Genomic DNA, 17,500 nt, shown 5'->3' on the forward strand with positions numbered 1-17,500 from the left:
TCCACTTTGGCCAGACACTTGTTAGCTAGCGAACGGCGACTGCTAACGCTAGCTTAGCTCGGCTAACTTGCTCGCACGCCGGCGGGTTTTAATTTAGTTTATTTTGTTGTCAATATGGCGCACATTCACTACAAGTTCTCCTCCAAGCTCAGCTACGACACGCTGCTGTTCGACGGGCCGCACATCTCCCTGGCCGACCTGAAGGAGCAGATTATGGGCAGGGAGAAGCTGCGAGCCGGCTGCGACCTGCAGATCACCAACGCGCAAACCAAAGAAGGTGACACATGTTTCTTTCTTTGGTTGGGCGCCTTTAAAGAAAGTCCGTCCTGTTCGTTTGGCTGCCATCAAAGTCCGCTTCTTGTCGTTGCAACTTCGACCGGGCACCGGAAGCACGTGGTCGAGGTTGCGTTGCGTCACTGTGTGCAGGTGCACTGAACATGTGTGCGCAAGTGTACTAAATATGTCTACTTAATATATGTGCGAGAGTGAACTACGGTAAGTATGTGTACAAGTGTACTTAATATATGTGCAAGAGTGTACGAAATATTTAATGGATGTGCGCAAGTGTACTTAATGTGTCTACGTAATATAAGTGCGCGCCAGTGTACTTAATGTGTTCAAGAGTGTACTAAATATATGTGAAGTTAATATAAGTGTGCGAGTGTACTTAATATATGTACCAAATATATGTGCCTGAGTGTATGAAAAATGTGTACAAGCGTACGGAAAATGTGTACAAGCGTACGAAAAATGTGTACAAGCGTACGATAAATGTGTACAAGCGTACGATAAATGTGTACAAGCGTACGATAAATGTGTACAAGCGTACGAAAAATGTGTACACCCGCACACATGTATTTAGTACACCCGCACACATGTATTTAGTACACCCGCGCACATGTATTAAGTACACTCGCGCACATGTATTAAGTACTAGTGTGTACAAGTGTACGAAAAATGTGTACACCCGCGCACATGTATTTAGTACACCCGCGCACATGTATTTAATACACCCGCGCACATGTATTAAGTACAAGTGTGTTCAAGTGTACAAAAAATGTGTGCAAGCGTACGAAAAATGTGTACAAGCGTACGAAAAATGTATTTAGTACATCCGCGCACATGTATATAGTACAAGTGTGTACAAGGGTACGGAAAATGTGTACGCGAGCGTACGAAAAAAGTGTACGCGAGCGTACGAAATACGTGTGTGCGGGTGTACTAAATATATGTACACGAGTGTACTGAATGTGTACAAGTGTAGTAAACATACACTATATTGCCAAAATGTTTTGGTATCCTGGAGCATTCAAAGTTCCTTTCACTGGAACTAAGGGGCCAAGCCCAACTCCTGAAAAACAACCCCACACCATAATTCCTCCTCCACCAAATTTCACACTCGACACAATGCATTCCGAAATGTGGGCTTGGAGGTTGCCAGGAGAACGCTAGACTGGTCCATCAGATTGCCAGATGGAAAAGCGTGACTCATCAGTCCAGAGAAGGCGTCTCCACTGCTCTAGAGTCCAGTGGCGACGTGCTTTACACCACTGCATCCCACGCTTTGCATTGGAGTTGCTGTTGTTCCCAAACTCTTCACTTTTTTTATGATAAAGTTGACTTTGGAATATTTAGGAGCGAGGACATTTCACGACTGGATTTGTAGCATCCTATGACAGTTCCACGCTGGAAATCACTGAAAGCGGCCCATTATTTCACAAATGTTTGTAGAAACAGTCTCCATGCCTAAGTGCTTGATTTTATACACCTGTGGCCGGGCCAAGTGATTAGGACACCTGATTATCATCATTTGGATGGGTGGCCAAATACTTTTGGCAATACAGTGTATGTGCTCGAGTGTACTAAAAATGTGTGCAAAAGTGTACTTAATGTGTGCACGAGTGTACCTAATATGTGTGCGAGTGTACTAAATACATGTGTACTTAAATTATGTGTGAGTGTACTAAATACATGTGTACTTAAATTATATGTGCGAGTGTACTAAATGTGTGTGTGTACTAAATATAAGTGCGCGAGTGTACTAAATATATGTACAAGTGTACTAAATATATGTGCGCGAGTGTAGTACATATGTGTAAACATATATCGCTACGTCCCTACATGTTATACACACAAAGTCTCCGAGGCAGAAGCGTTATAGAAAGTATCCAATAACAAACGTGTCCGCTTCATTCAACACACTGCGTCGTGAACTTATTAATATTACTTACACAAAGTCTCCAAAGCAGAAGCGTTTTAGAAAGTATCCAGTAACAAACGTGTCCGCATCATTCAACACACTGCGTCATGAACTTACTAATATTACTTACATATACAAAGTCTCCAAGGCAGGACACAGATGCTATGACATCTTTAGAATAATTATTTGTGAAGTTGTTGACTGGATGTCCTCCTCAGAGTACACGGAGGAGGGAGGTCTCATCCCCAAAGGATCTTCCGTGATTGTCCGAAGGGTCCCTGGAGTCCGGAGTGGTCCAGTGAAGAAGACTCTCAACATGTGAGTGTTCACAACTTCATGTGCTACCACTTAGCTTACACAGGTGTCAAACTGGTCTTCATTGAGGGCCACTCGCAGTTCTGGTGGCCCTCAGAGGGCGGCTTGTAGCAACTACAAACATGTAATGGTCTCCTGACACTATTTGCAGAAGCATCTTTTTTGATGATAACTTGCTTTGAAATTGTAAGTCAAGGTGAGGAGCAGATATTTAAAATAAGATAATTCGTTAATGGCATGGCAGGCCACATAAAAAAAAGTTTGTGGACCACAATAATTCATTTGAGAGGCCACATAAAATAATGTGGCAAACTACATAAATAATGTGGCCTACCTCGTAAAATATTGTGGCATCCCACATAAAATAATGTGGAATCCCACATTAAATGACAATGTTGGGCCATGATAAATGAGGTGGCGGGTCATTTAAATGAGATGGAGGGCCACATTATATGATGTAGTAGGCACATTAAATAGCATAGCATGGCCACAATAAATGGCATAGCATGGGCCACAATAAATTACATTGCGGGCCACAATAAATGACGTAGCGAGCCACAATAAATGATGTAGTGCGAGCCACATTAAATGACGTAGCATGAGCCACATTAAATTAAGTAGCGTGAGCAACATTAAATGACGTGGCGGGCCACTTCAAATGAGATGGCGAGCCACTTGAGATGAGGTGGGGTAGGCCTAATTAAATGAGATGGCGGGCCACTTTAGATGAGGTGGTGCGGGCCACATTAAATGAGGTGGCGCGGGCCACGTTAGATGAGATTGCTCTCCACATTAAATGAGATTGCTGGCCACATTAAATGAGATTGCTGGCCACATTAAATGAGATTGCTGGCCACGTTAAATTAGGTAGGGCGGGTCATATTAAATGATGTTGCCGGCGAGTTGGTGAGCCTTATTAAATGAGGGGGGGGAGCCACACTAAATGAAGTGGCGGGTCACAATAAATATTATGGCGGGTCACTTCAAATAAGATGGTATATTACATGACGTGGCACAGGTCACATTAAATGATGTGGCAGGCCAGATCTGTCTCCCAGGCCTTGAGTTTGACACCTGTAGCTCAGCATGTTCACACGTCAGTGGTCACATGACTGACCTTATTGCTACTCAGCATTGCTCAACATTGCTCAACACAAAGATGATGTCTGCAGGTGTGGTCATGATTACCAGTGTATTTTTATGTTGCAGTGAGAGATTAGATGTCCACAGTCACCGCATCTCTGGAAACATCAGAGCAGTACGTAACAACACACACACACACACACAGCATCCCTACTCATTGTAGAATAACACCACTTATGTGTCAATTACTGTCTAATTAGACTTTTCCTAATAGTATTAGTATTAGTAGTATTATTATACATCAAAGCAGTACGTAACACACACAGACACAGCATCCCCACTCATTGTAGAATAAGACATATTGTGTGTCAATTACTGTCTAATTAGACATATCCTAATACTATTATTATTTATTTATTCTTTATTATTATTTTGGCTGGCAGAAAAAAGTCGACATTTTCCTGAGAAATCTGCCTGTCATTATTAGCATAATAATAATAAATATACTACCCAATATTTCTTGGTGTAAACAGTGTTACTAAATAATGACCTTGATGCATTTCTTCACCTCCCACATGTGAGTGGTGACATCATCTCTGTAAACAGTCAGTCCTCCTTTTTGCCACCTCAAATGTATGAATTTGTGGCAGCTTTTTCAGAAAGTTGCAGCAAAAGTTGCGATATCTCAAATCAACATGTGATTTTATGAATGCCTGGTCAATGTTTGAGGTGTTCTTTGTAACCTTCACCTCAAAAAGCACAGCATTTCTACAAAAATGTTTTTCTTGTTTTATAGCACGCGTATTTGAAAGTAGACACTAGAAGGGAAAAGCACATTTTTGTCACATTACTGCACAATTTTATTTCATAATAAGTAATAATTAGTGATAATTAGAGAGAAACATCAGTAAAGACTTCTTATTGTCCACTGTCTGCTCCGTCATCCACAAGTTGCTGTAATTTATGTTTGAACACCTTTACACCTGCACGTTAGGAACATTTGTCAACTGTTGAGCGCTCATTTTTGTTGGTAAATGAGAGATTATAATCACACTTCAACATATCCAACATGTAAATGCTGCCTCTTTGCTTGGTCAGCATTGCACATTAAAATAAGTTCTTTATTGTCTTAATCATTGTTGGGTTAGTTACTGAAAACCAGTAACTAGTTACAGTTACTAGTTACTTTATTTCAAAAGTAACTCAGTTACTAACTCAGTTACTTACACCAAAAAGTAATGCGTTACTGTGAAAAGTAACTAGTTACTTCTTTTTTTGTTCTTTTTTTTTTTAAAGCCCCCATTAATGCCCTTTTAGCCTTATTTCAGTACTGTTATTGCACTAGAGAATAATACAATATGTTGACCAACTTGACATGCATTTTTATCTTCCTTTTAACATAATTAATGAAAAACAGTGCAACATAAAAAGGCATTTCTCCTTTCTTTAAACTTGGACCAATGACCATTAATAAAAAACAACTGAAAGTGCAACATAAGAAGGCACATCATCTTCCTTGAAACATAGATAGTGAAATAAAGCCTGACATCTGGAGTGATACTGCTGTCTTCCACACTTGGAGCCATGGATTGTAGAATCCTTGTTTTCAGTGGCAGGATCATTGACACAGATGGTGAAGTTTCAGTGCTCAGTAGAGATGTAACACTTTTGAGGGGTTTAAGCACCTGGAGGACCTCCTCTGCCACTCTCACATCATCAGACAGGTTGATGATGTCTTTGACATTATCTTCAGGGTCTTGTGGGTCAATGCAGAGTATATAGCTGCCTGCTGCTCCAACATATCATAAGTGGAGTTCCACCTCGTTGGGACATCATGTATGTAAAGCATTTCTTGCTTTGTCTTAAGCACATGAGCAGCTGTTGTGCTTGGGTGGAAGTAGGAAACCTCCTTCCTGATCTTCCCAAGGAGGCGCTCCATCCTATTGACTGAGATGTGATGCCAAATTCACTACATGCACTACCTGTGGTCCTAGTCCTGCCTCAGTCACTGCAATTATTAGATTTTTGGCATTATCACGTGACTGGGATATCTTTATCCTCCATTCCTCCACTGCTTGTGTCAGTGCAAGGTGACTCTCGTAGAGGGGGCGTGTCTTCTCATCTGCCAGTCTGCTGTGATGAAGTGAGCGCTTATCGTCACATAGTTCCCCTGGGCGTCCCCCAGGACGTCCAGGTGGACGTTCCCCAGGACGTCCGGGTGGACGTTCCCCAGGACGTCCAGGTGGACGTTCCCCAGGACGTCCACCCTTCTGTCATGAGCCTCAACAGATGATGCTCGGGATAGTTCATCATCCACAACTTTTTTCTTCTCCTGCTCATACAGATCTGGCACAATCTTATCGCTGAAGTGGGTGCGCGACGGGATGTCGAAACGGGGCTCAAGCACGTTCAGCATTTGTTTAAAAGCCTCGTTTTGCACAACCAAGTCTGCACCTACAAACACACCGATTAAATGGCGCGGGGCGTCCAAGCTCCTCCGTTACTCCGCTCGCCATGACCACGCTGTGTGTGGACTAAAAGTGCGGACACCTTTTTTTTTTGTTTCATATATCAAACCGCGGATCACGTGTGTGCCGAACCGAAGACACGCACGAGAACGACGATAAAGGTCGCTGATAAAAAAAAAGCCTTGCCTATACCGGAAGTAGCGTGACATCACCGGAGGAAGGACTCCTCACATTTTACCATTGTTTACAATGCAGAAAGAGAGATTCGGACCGAGAAAGCGACGATTACCCCATTAATTTGAGCGAGGATAAAAGATTTGTGGATGAGGAAAGTGAGAGTGAAGGACTAGAGAGGCAGTGCAGGACGTATCTTTTTTCGCTCTGACCGTAACTTAGGTACAAGGGTTCATTGGATTCCACACTTTCTCCTTTTCCTATTGTGGATCACGGATTTGTATTTTAAACCACCTCGGATACTATATCCTCTTGAAAATGAGAGTCGAGAACGCGAAATGGACATTCACAGTGACTTTTATCTCCACGACAATACATCGGCGAAGCTCTTTAGCTACTGAGCTAACGTGATAGCATCGGGCTCAAATGCAGATAGAAACAAAATAAATAAATCCCTGACTGGAAAGGTAGACAGAAGATCAATAATACTATTAAGCCATGTACATGTAACTACACGGTTAATAATTCCCAGCCTGGCAAAGCTTAACAATGCTGTTGCTAACGACGCCATTGAAGCTAACTTAGCAACGAGACCTCACAGAGCTATGATAAAAACATTAGCGCTCCACCTACGCCAGCCAGCCCTCATCTGCTCATCAACACCCGTGCTCACCTGCGTTCCAGCGATCGACGGAAGGACGAAGGACTTCACCCGATCATCTGTGCGGTTGGCGGCTAGCGTCGGCTAGCGCGTCTGCTATCCAAGCAAGTCCTCCTTGTTGTGTTGCTACAGCCAGCCGCTAATACACCGATCCCACCTACAACTTTCTTCTTTGCAGTCTTCATTGTTCATTAAACAAATTCCAAAAGATTCACCAACACAGATGTCCAGAATACTGTGGAATTTTGAGATGAAAACAGAGCTTTTTTGTATTGGATTCAATGGGGTACCAATACTTCCGGTTCAACGATTGATGTCACACGCATACGTCATCATATATTGACGTTTTCAACCGGAAGTTTAGCGGGAAATTTAAAATTGCACTTTATAAGTTAACCCGGCCGTATTGGCATGTGTTGCAATGTTAAGATTTCATCATTGATATATAAACTATCAGACTGCGTGGTCGGTAGTAGTGGGTTTCAGTAGGCCTTTAATTGTGAGGTTTGATCAATAACGAGTTGATAAATTGTTACATGTTCGTTCACTTAAGACACAACAATACGTTTTGATTGGACAGTTGATAATATAACATAATTCACGAGGATCGCTTGAATGTGCGGGAATTGGCGCCATCTTGAAATCCTGCAGGGACAGAATCACGTTCCTGTACATCGTTGTTGCTGGTCAGCTACAAGAAATACATAAATTATTGCCGTAGCATGCCAGCAGGTTTGCATTTGGTCTTTTTGGGAGGGGCGTGTAACCCGGGGAAACATGCTTTATCAGTATCATGCTTCCAACCCCGCTGTGCACTACAAAACATGCTAACTGTAGCCATTTTTGACTTCCTCCTTTTGAGTTGTTTTTTTTGCACAAATTGTTATTTTTAGGTTTAAGTATTTTATATATTATGTATATGTTGCTGACCAGTGTAAATGTATCATTATTTATTGAGTTTATTTTAGTCTAGTTTTCAGTATCTATCTTTTCAAGTCGGTCAATAAGTTGGTTTAAATAGAATTGAAAAAGAAAATAGAATTTCAGGCAAATTGATGCACTTTCAATCTTTTCTGTTACAGACTAAAACAACCATAATAATAAAGTTATACTCTGTGAGTTGATGTTAATAAGGATACTATGTTATGCAGAGGTGTGCTTAGAACAATTTTACAAATGATACTATTGATAGTCATGGCGAAGAGTGTGTGTGTGGGGAAGGGCTAGATGTCTTCTTCTTCCTGGGGGGGCGGATCAGAAAATTATTGAAAAGCTTTGCTTTAGGCCAAAATGCCAAACTCCTGGCCTGGGGGCCACATCTGGCCCGCCACATAATTTTATGTGTCCTGCGAAAGTCTGGAAATATGTCAACTCAAAAGTATTTTATTTTGTATTATTAATGAATCATTTTTATCTTAAACTTTAATATTGTCTAAAAATGCAAAAAAAATATATTATATTAACATATATGCCAAACTTTTTTTTTGTTAAAATTTAAATAAATACTCAAATATCTTTAAAAAATAAAATAAAATGATAAAATTCATATGGCAGCTCAGTTGCCAGAAATGAATCGTAAAACATGTTAGTTTTTTCCATTTACAGTAATACACTGTATAAACAACCGTAGGTTTTACAGTAAACAAAACAAAAAAACAGGCAGAATTTTAATGTGAAAAAACATGATAGTGGTTTTCCATTTACAGTAATGTGTTATAAAACTATTGTTATTGTCATTAGAATTGTTACGTCATTCATTCAGTATTTGAATTGTTTATTTTAGATGGCTGTAACATGTCATTGTTTTCTAACGTGCACTGCCCCTTTAAGAGCGTGTGGGCTGATTGCTGCAAAGTGGATCAGGTGTGGATAATGGTGGCTTGTTTTGAAACACTTGAGGGAGTTGCACATTTTTTTTTGAGCGCCTTGGGAACGTGTTTAGATCGCTTCGCCATGGGTGAAGTGTGTTTTCGTGGACCTGGTGGTTAACATTTAGTTTGATGTTGATATTGTCAGCCATGGCAGAAGTGAATAAGGACATTGATAATTGTTTTTGTTTTTTACTTTGAATAAATGTACAGCACTGCAACTGCTTTGGACACACCAAATAATGACATACATCCCCTAATAAACACAACAAATAAAAAGTATGCATGGCCATACAGGAAGTGCATATTCAAGCGCCGTCACTTATTTGTACCAGCAACACGTTTTTTTAAGGAAGGTGTGTTTATTATAAAAGTAATGGGAAGAAATAGTTATGCTTTCTTCTGTTACAGACCGATAACAAACCTTCTAAAATAAAGTAGGAGATTGCCTTTGTGTGCCTTTTTGTCCTTCACAGTAGACATTTTTTTATGGTGGCAAAATGTTAAAGTGCTCAGTTGTCACAAAAGTCAAAAATTGTTTTTAGTATGCCAATGTTTAACAATATGCTGACAGGCAAGAATAAAAGGACACAAGTTGACATGTTCCATGAATAAAAACATAAATACACAAGTGAATGCTGTTCTTTGCAACTCTTGGTAGGAGTTGAATAAATAATTCCCTTTTTAGGTAAATAAAGTGTTCGTCAATGATTTGACAAGGAAAATCAACCTCGTAGGTAAGAGATAAGGATGTGGGTCACTAGAGGACATGCTCTATTTGTAAATAGGGTTTCATTTTCATGCTGATCAAGTGGAAAGTAGTAATGAAGCGTGGTTGAAGTGGGCGTCACAGCTTATCACACAGCACAGTCCTTGATGGCTGATACAGGCACCAACTGCTGCTTTAGAACCCCAACTTGTTTGTTTGGGTCATCCATCTTAATCATTCAATATTTAGGGGTGTACCTATCCCATGTTGATATTGATTCAATCTCAGCAAAACATCTATGTGATTGCATGTACAGTAAAATGTCAAGAGTAAACATGCTGCAGTACCGCTTGTATCGCACATGATATCACACACAAGTAAACAGGCTGCAGGACTGCTTGTATCACATGATATCACACACAAGTAAACACTGCAGGACTGCATGTATCGCACATGATAAAATGGTAAATGGGTTGTACTTGTACAGCGCTTTTCTACCTTTTTTAAGGAACTCAAAGCGCTTTGACACTATTTCCACATTCACCCATTCACACACTGGTGGTTGGAGCTGCCATGCACGGTGCTAACCAGGCCCTCAGGAGCAAGGGTGAAGTGTCTTGCTCAAGGACACAACGGACGTGACTAGGATGGTAGAAGGTGGGGATTAAACCAGTAACCCTCAGATTGCTGGCACGGCCACTCTCCCAACTTCGCCACGCCTTCCCCTGCCGTTGTGTGATATCACACACAAGTAAACACGTGTCAGGACTGCTTGTGTCGCACATGATATCACACACAAGTAAACACTGCTTGTATCGCACATTATATCACACAAGTAAATACTCTGCAGGTCTGCTTGCATCACACATGATATCACACACAAGTAAACACTGCAGGACTGCTTGTATCGCACATGATATCACACAAGTAAACATGCTGCAGGAATGCTTGTATCGCACATGATATCACACGCAAGTAAACGCGCTGCAGGACGGCTTATATCACACATGATATCACACACATGTAAACAGGCTGCAGGACTGTTTGTATCGCACATAATATCACACACAAGTAAACACTCTGCAGTATTGCTTGTATCGCACATGATATCAGAAATGACATCATCCCAGAGTCTTATTTTGCTGATAGGGGCCCAATATCGGGTGGTGACCCCCAGTATTGGCCCATCCCATCCAAGACAGGTGGGGCACCATTGTCCTGCATCTTTGTTTGTCAGACAAATGCTGGTGACATAAAGCAGAAAGTCAGCACTGTGCATTGTGCTGCCATACAAAGGCAGGACTCCAAAGTTGTCAACTGCATCAACTGAAAGTCCGCAAATGTGTGGAGGAAAAAACAAATTGTATTTGAACATTTGCATCAGACTTTAAATGAATGCAATGAGACACAGTTTCATAAAGGTACTTGTAAAATATTTGCATGTGTGTGGCAGGGATACAAACGTATGTGTTCAGTGTGAGTCATGTATTTTAGTGGTGTACAATGAACACTTGATTCATTTAACAGTGAGTATTATGGCAGTAGTGGTGCATCACACTTACACATGTCCAGTATTTTTACCACATGACAAGTACAATTGGATGCAGTACAATTGTGTTCAGTGTAGGGCTTGGCGATATGGCCTTTTTTTAATATCTTGATATTTTTAGGCCATGTCACGATACACGATATATATCTCAATATTTTGCCTTAGCCTTGAATGAACACTTGATGCATATAATCACAGCAGTATGATGATTCTATGTGTTTACATTAAAACATTCTTGTTCATACTGCATTAATATATGCTCATTTTAAACTTTCATGCAGAGATCGAAATCACAACTAGGTCAGTTGACCAAAACTGTATTTATTAAACAGTTATTAAGCAGTGGCACAAACATTCATGTCATTTCAAAACAGAAAGTGCAAGATTGTCAGAGACATTTTAAAACAAGCTATTAATGCACTTTTGTGCATGATGTCGCTAAGATGACTTATCAAAACAACACTACATTAAAGTGCACTTTTTGTACAGAACACCTCTACAATAGTTAAAAACACAAAGTGCACTTTTGTGCATGATGTCACACAAGATATTTCAATAACTGTCAAATAAAAATGAGCTGCATAATAGGAAATCAAATCGCTATAAGGTAGGTTACTGCGGACGTTATCTCCATCTGTTTACTATTTTTTTCATACGGTGTTGATGTGGAATGCTTGCCTCGGCATTTTGTTGGTGTGGCACCGAATGGAGATGTTGACATGCGGATTAAGCACTCTTCATTCTCTAGCGGGTGACTTTTCAAATGATGCTACATATTAGCAGTAATGCTACTTTTTGTAGCAAAGCTTTTTGCCCCACACTTGACAAATTACGGTTGTCTGTTCGACATATTCCCACTTGAAGCCAAACCACCGCCAGATGATGGACTCCTGCTGTTTTTCTTGGGAATTAATTCTTCCTTCATTTGTTACCAGATTCGCACCTTCTTTCTCTCATGTTACTACTCGCACCACAGCTAACGTTACCCATGCCGCTACCTCTCTGCTCCGCAAGGGCGTATACGTATGTGACGTATGTAAGAAGGTGCGCTTGCTATCTGTGAGAAGGAGAGATGATAAAGAGTGGGAAGAGCCTGTAGTATAATGCCCGCAACTAAAAACAAGTGCGTGAGAACGTATACTCGAATATCACGATATAGTAATTGTCTATATTGTGACAAACCCGCAATATATCGAGTACATCGATATATCGCTCAGCCCTAGTTCAGTGTAGATTTAATTTACTGTCATTGCACAGCACAAGTATAGTACAGCGAAAAGAAGTTTGGCATCCAACCAGAGTGCAAATAAATAGTAAAGTGCAGCAGTGATATCCATGTCATATACAATGTCCAGGTGATTAAATAGGGTATGTCTACATGAATAGGAGTGAACTGAGTAGTATGCTAAACAAAACTTAAACGGGTATAATTAGTGCGAATAGTAAGAATATATATAGGTATAGTATATACAGGTAAGCAGGTATGCTCAGACGGATGTGGTATAGTATAAGTATATAAAGATTAAAGTATATACCAGGGGTGTCAAACTCATTTTAGATCGGGGGCCACATGGAGAAAAATCTACACCCAAATGGGCCGGACTAGTAAAATCACGGCACGATAACTTAAAAATAAAGACAACTTCAGATTGTTTTCTTTGTTAGAAAATAGAACAAGCACATTCTGAAATTAGAGATGTCCGATAATATTGGCCGATAAATGCTTTAAAATGTAATATCGGAAATTATCGGTATCGGTTTCAAAAAGTAAAATTTATGACTTTTTAAAACGCCGGAGTGGTACATGGGCGTAGGGAGAAGTACAGAGCGCCAATAAACCTTAAAGGCACTGCCTTGCGTGCCGGCCCAATCTCATAATACCTACGGCTTTCACACACACAAGTGAATGCAATACATACTTGGTCAACAGCCATACAGGTCACACTGAGGGTGACCGTATAAACAACTTTAACACTGTTACAAATATGCGTCACACTGTGAACCCACACCAAGCAAGAATGACAAATACATTTCGGGAGAACATCCGCACCGTAACACAACATAAACACAACAGAACAAATACCCAGAACCCCTTGCAGCACTAACTCTTCCGGGACGCTACAATATACACCCCCCCCCCCCCCCCCCCACCTCAACCTCCTCATGCTCTCTCAGGGAGAGCATGTCCCAAATTCCAAGCTGCTGTTTTGTGGCATGTTAAAAAAAATAATGCACTTTGTGACTTCAAAAATACTTAAATATGGCAGTGCCATGTTGGCATTTTTTTCCATAACTTGAGATGATTTATTTTGGAAAACCTTGTTACATTGTTTAATGCATCCAGTGGGGCATCACAACAAAATTAGGCATAATAATGTGTTAATTCCACGACTATATATATCGGTATCGGTTGATATCGGAATCGATAATTAAGAGTTGGACAATATTGGAATATCGGATATCGGCAAAAAAGCCATTATCGGACATCTCTATCTGAAAATGTACAAATCATAATGTTGTTGGGGGTTTTTTACACTTAAATGTTGCTGTTAATAGTATTCTATCTATTTGTCGTTATTTATATTTTCTGAATAAATTATGTGATAATGTTCATCAGTCAACTCATTGGTGTTAATTTTCAATCTATCAAGATAAAAAAATTATATCAAAATCAAATTACAGGATGTTATTTATGTAGTTTGCTCATTTTTCTCGACTGACATGTACTAACTGTACTAACATGTGGTTTATTTTGTACATATGAAGCATCATCTACAAAGATACAAAGAATTGCTATTGCGACAGCTGTTTCATTAAAAAATTTCAGGTTAATTTTTATACTTAGCAAACTCATCCCGCGGGCCGCATAAAACCTGTTTGTGGGCCTGATCCGGCCCTCGGGCCGTACGTTTGACACCCCTGGTATATACAGTATATGCAGCAATATACACACACCCCAAGGGGATGGGACAAATGCAGAGGACAAATTTCGCCACATCTAGTGTGTGTGTGACAATCATTGGTACTTTAATCTTAATCTTTAATCTTAATATACAATTAAATTATATATATATAAATTAGGGGTGTAACCTATACAAGAATTTCGATTCGGTACGTACCTCGGTTTAGAGGTCACGGTTCGGTTCATTTTCGGTACAGTAAGAAAACAACAAAATATAAATTTTTGGGTTATTTATTTACCAAATTTGTAAACAATGGCTTTATCATTTTAACATTGGGAACACTAATAATTCTGCCCACGTTAATCAACATTAAACTGCCTCAAATTGTTGCTCAGATTAAATAAAATGACAACATTTTTCTTCTACATATAAAAAGTGCAACATTAAACCGTTTCAAGTCAACTCATCATGCTTAATTTATTACAGCATTTGGGAAGCCTGTATATTTTATTATGTAAATGTTATATTTTTATCAACATGTGATAGCAGGGACACTGCCATTCAAAACTAGACTGCTACTTTACTAATGATTAATGTAACTATAGCTGAAAAAATAGTACAATAGCAAAAGAAGAGACTATTCATCCCTGACCACCATGGAGTTCATGTAGGCACACACACACGCACACACACACCTCAAAATGAGCTAACGTTACGCTAAAAGCTAATTAGTCTTCACCTCAAGCCAGGACTGCGAGCGAGCTGAGCTGCAGTTTAAGTTTCTAGAATGTCAACGGGCTCATAGTGATGTTACTAGTAGTTGACTGGGAGGTGTTTATTAAAATTTGGGGAGAGTCCGCGGCATTATGCTTACCTGCTAAACACCTACCTGCTCATGACGACGCTAGCGCTCTGACTCCATGCGCTCTGAAAACGCACTGCTGATTGGCTGCTACCGCTCTGAATACGCTCTGCTGATTGGCTGTTACCGCTCTGTGTGTAAGATTGTGTGGGTGGGACAATGCTGGGTGCTGTGTACTGACAAAGACAGGCAGAACGGAGCGGAGCAGCTTGTTAAGACTTTAGCTTTGCTCGTTCGGTACACCCCTGAACCGAACCGAAACCCCCGTACCGAAACGGTTCAATACAAATACACGTACCGTTACACCCTTAAATGTATGTATGTATGTATATATATATATACATACATATATACGGTACTTTTTAGATGCGGTATAGTACCAAATATGATTCATTAGTATTGCGGTACTATACTAGTACCGGTATACCGTACAACCCTACTACATATAATAACGATCTGCTGTAGGACACGGGCATTACATTTGTTTTAAGTTGCATTAAGTTAGATTTGCTGATGCTGCAGAATCCCAGTCTCAGTGAAATTGATTTGTGTTCAATTCTAACAGATGGACGACCACAGCTCCACCAACGCTTTGCCTTTATTCTCCAAGGTATGCTCTCCGTTTCACCTTTGTCTGCCTGGAATGTTGTCCCACAAACGTTGACTGCCGTGCAGATGGTGAACCTGGCAGATGCCGACGTGCCGGAGGATGAGAAGATCAAAGTGGTGATGAACCAGTCCTCGTACGACCCCACGCTGTGAGACAACTTTCAGTTTTCCGGTACAAACATCGTATTTCAGTCCCCGGTCTGCACTCACACTACCTCAACTCTGTAGATACCACAAGACGTTTGGTGCACCGCTGCCTGCGAACTACACCTGCTACCGCTGTGGCAACACCGGACATCATATCAGGCACTGTCCCACCAGCGGGGTAAAGTTCAAACACTCTTTTTGACACTTTTCTAGGATTTGGACGCCTTTTTTTGTGATCACTGCAGCCGAAAATAGCTGAATACACAAAAGGTTTTTCAGAAAGTTGCAACAAAAGTGAGGCTTATATTTTTTTTAGTAATATTGGATCAACTTTTAAGAATTTGTCAATGTTTAAAGTAGGGCTGGGCGATATGGCCTTTTTTTAATATCGCAATATTTTAAGGCCATATCGCGATACACGATATATGTCTCGATATTTTGCCTTAGCCTTGAATGAACACTTGATGCATATAATCACAGCAGTATGATAATTTTATGTGTCTACATTAAAACATTCTTCTTCGTACTGCATTAATATATGCTACTTTAAAACTTTCATGCAGAGAAGGAAATCACAACTAAAAAAATCACTATTTTTTTCATACTTTGTTGATCTGGAAATGTTTGCCTCGGCATTTTGATGGTGTGGGCATGTGGCACCGAACGGAGATGTTGACATGCGGAGTAAGCACTCTTCATTCTCTAGCAGGTGCCTTTTTAATGATGCTACATATTAGCAGTAATGCTACTTTTTACAGCAACACTTTTGCCCCACACTTGACAAATTGCGGTTGTCTGTTCGACATATTCCCACTTGAAGCCAAACCACCGGCAGACGATGGACCCCCTGCTGTTTTTTGGGGGAATTCATTATTCCTTCATTTGTTACCAGATTCGCACCTCCTCTCTCTCGTATTACCACTCGCACGTCTGCGCTAGCATCACAGCTAACGTTACCCATGCTGCTACCTCTTTGCTGCGCGAGGACGTATACGTATGTGACGTGTGTAAGAAGGTGCGCTTGTCTGCCTGTGAGAAGGAGACACAGGAAAGAGCGAGGAGAGCCTGTAGTGTAATGCCAGCAGCTAAAAGCAACTGCGTGAGAACGTATACTCGAATATCACGATACAGTCATTTTCTATATCGCACAGAGACAAACCCGCGATATATCGCGTATATCAATATATCGCCCAGCTCTAGTTTAAAATAATCCTTGTGAGAATAATCTAAAAAATGACATAATTTCAACAAAAAGTGGAAAACAAATACTGCGTTTTACTTGTTTTATAGCGCACATATTTAAAAGTAGACTGCAGTAAAAGCACACACTCAGAGCTATTTTTAGTAATTAATAGTAATTAATGATAATTATAAAAAGAAACCCCACCAAAGGCTTCCTTATTGTCTGCTGTCTGCTCGGTCGTCCACAAGGTGCTGACATTCTCTTTGTATGTTTTGCACTTGATAAGTCTTAAACATTGATTTATGTTCCAACACACGTTAAGAACATTTGAATTATTGAGAGCGATCTATAGCGCTGCTTTTTGTTGGTAAATGAGAAATTATCATCACACTTCAACATCTCTAACATATGAATGCTGCCTCTTTGCACGGTCAGCATTGCACATGAAAATATGTTCTTCATTGTCTTACACTGGATAAATACATTTTGCATGTGTGTGAATGTGAGTGTGAATGTTGTCTGTCTATCTGTGTTGGCCCTGCGATGAGGTGGCGACTTGTCCAGGGTGTCCCCCACCTTCCGCCCGATTGTAGCTGAGATAGGCTCCAGCTCCCCCCGCGACCCCGAAGGGAATAAGATTAAGATTAAAGATTAAAGTACCAATGATTGTCACACACACACTAGATGTGGTGAAATTTGTCCTCTGCGTCCCATCCCCTTGGGGAGCAGTGGGCAGTAGAAAATGGATGGATGGATGAATAAAAATATT

The 17,500-nt window shown here is 40.5% G+C and overlaps 1 protein-coding gene across 2 annotated transcripts in view; it reads left to right on the plus strand.

The window, feature by feature from the left end:
* LOC133652114 (E3 ubiquitin-protein ligase RBBP6-like) overlaps positions 1-17,500 on the plus strand; it is a 79,855-nt gene that overhangs the window by 170 nt on the left and 62,185 nt on the right. For both annotated transcript variants that reach the window (XM_062050513.1, XM_062050514.1), the window contains exons 1-6: positions 1-277; positions 2,419-2,518; positions 3,725-3,773; positions 15,358-15,402; positions 15,468-15,550; positions 15,630-15,726. The exon at positions 1-277 is cut by the window's left edge and continues 170 nt beyond it. In XM_062050513.1, coding sequence (XP_061906497.1) covers positions 115-277; positions 2,419-2,518; positions 3,725-3,773; positions 15,358-15,402; positions 15,468-15,550; positions 15,630-15,726 — 537 coding nt within the window. In that variant the 5' untranslated portion in view covers positions 1-114. The remainder of the gene's footprint in view (positions 278-2,418; positions 2,519-3,724; positions 3,774-15,357; positions 15,403-15,467; positions 15,551-15,629; positions 15,727-17,500) is intronic.

Source organism: Entelurus aequoreus, linkage group LG06, assembly GCF_033978785.1.
Source record: "Entelurus aequoreus isolate RoL-2023_Sb linkage group LG06, RoL_Eaeq_v1.1, whole genome shotgun sequence".
Classification (NCBI taxonomy): domain Eukaryota; kingdom Metazoa; phylum Chordata; class Actinopteri; order Syngnathiformes; family Syngnathidae; genus Entelurus; species Entelurus aequoreus.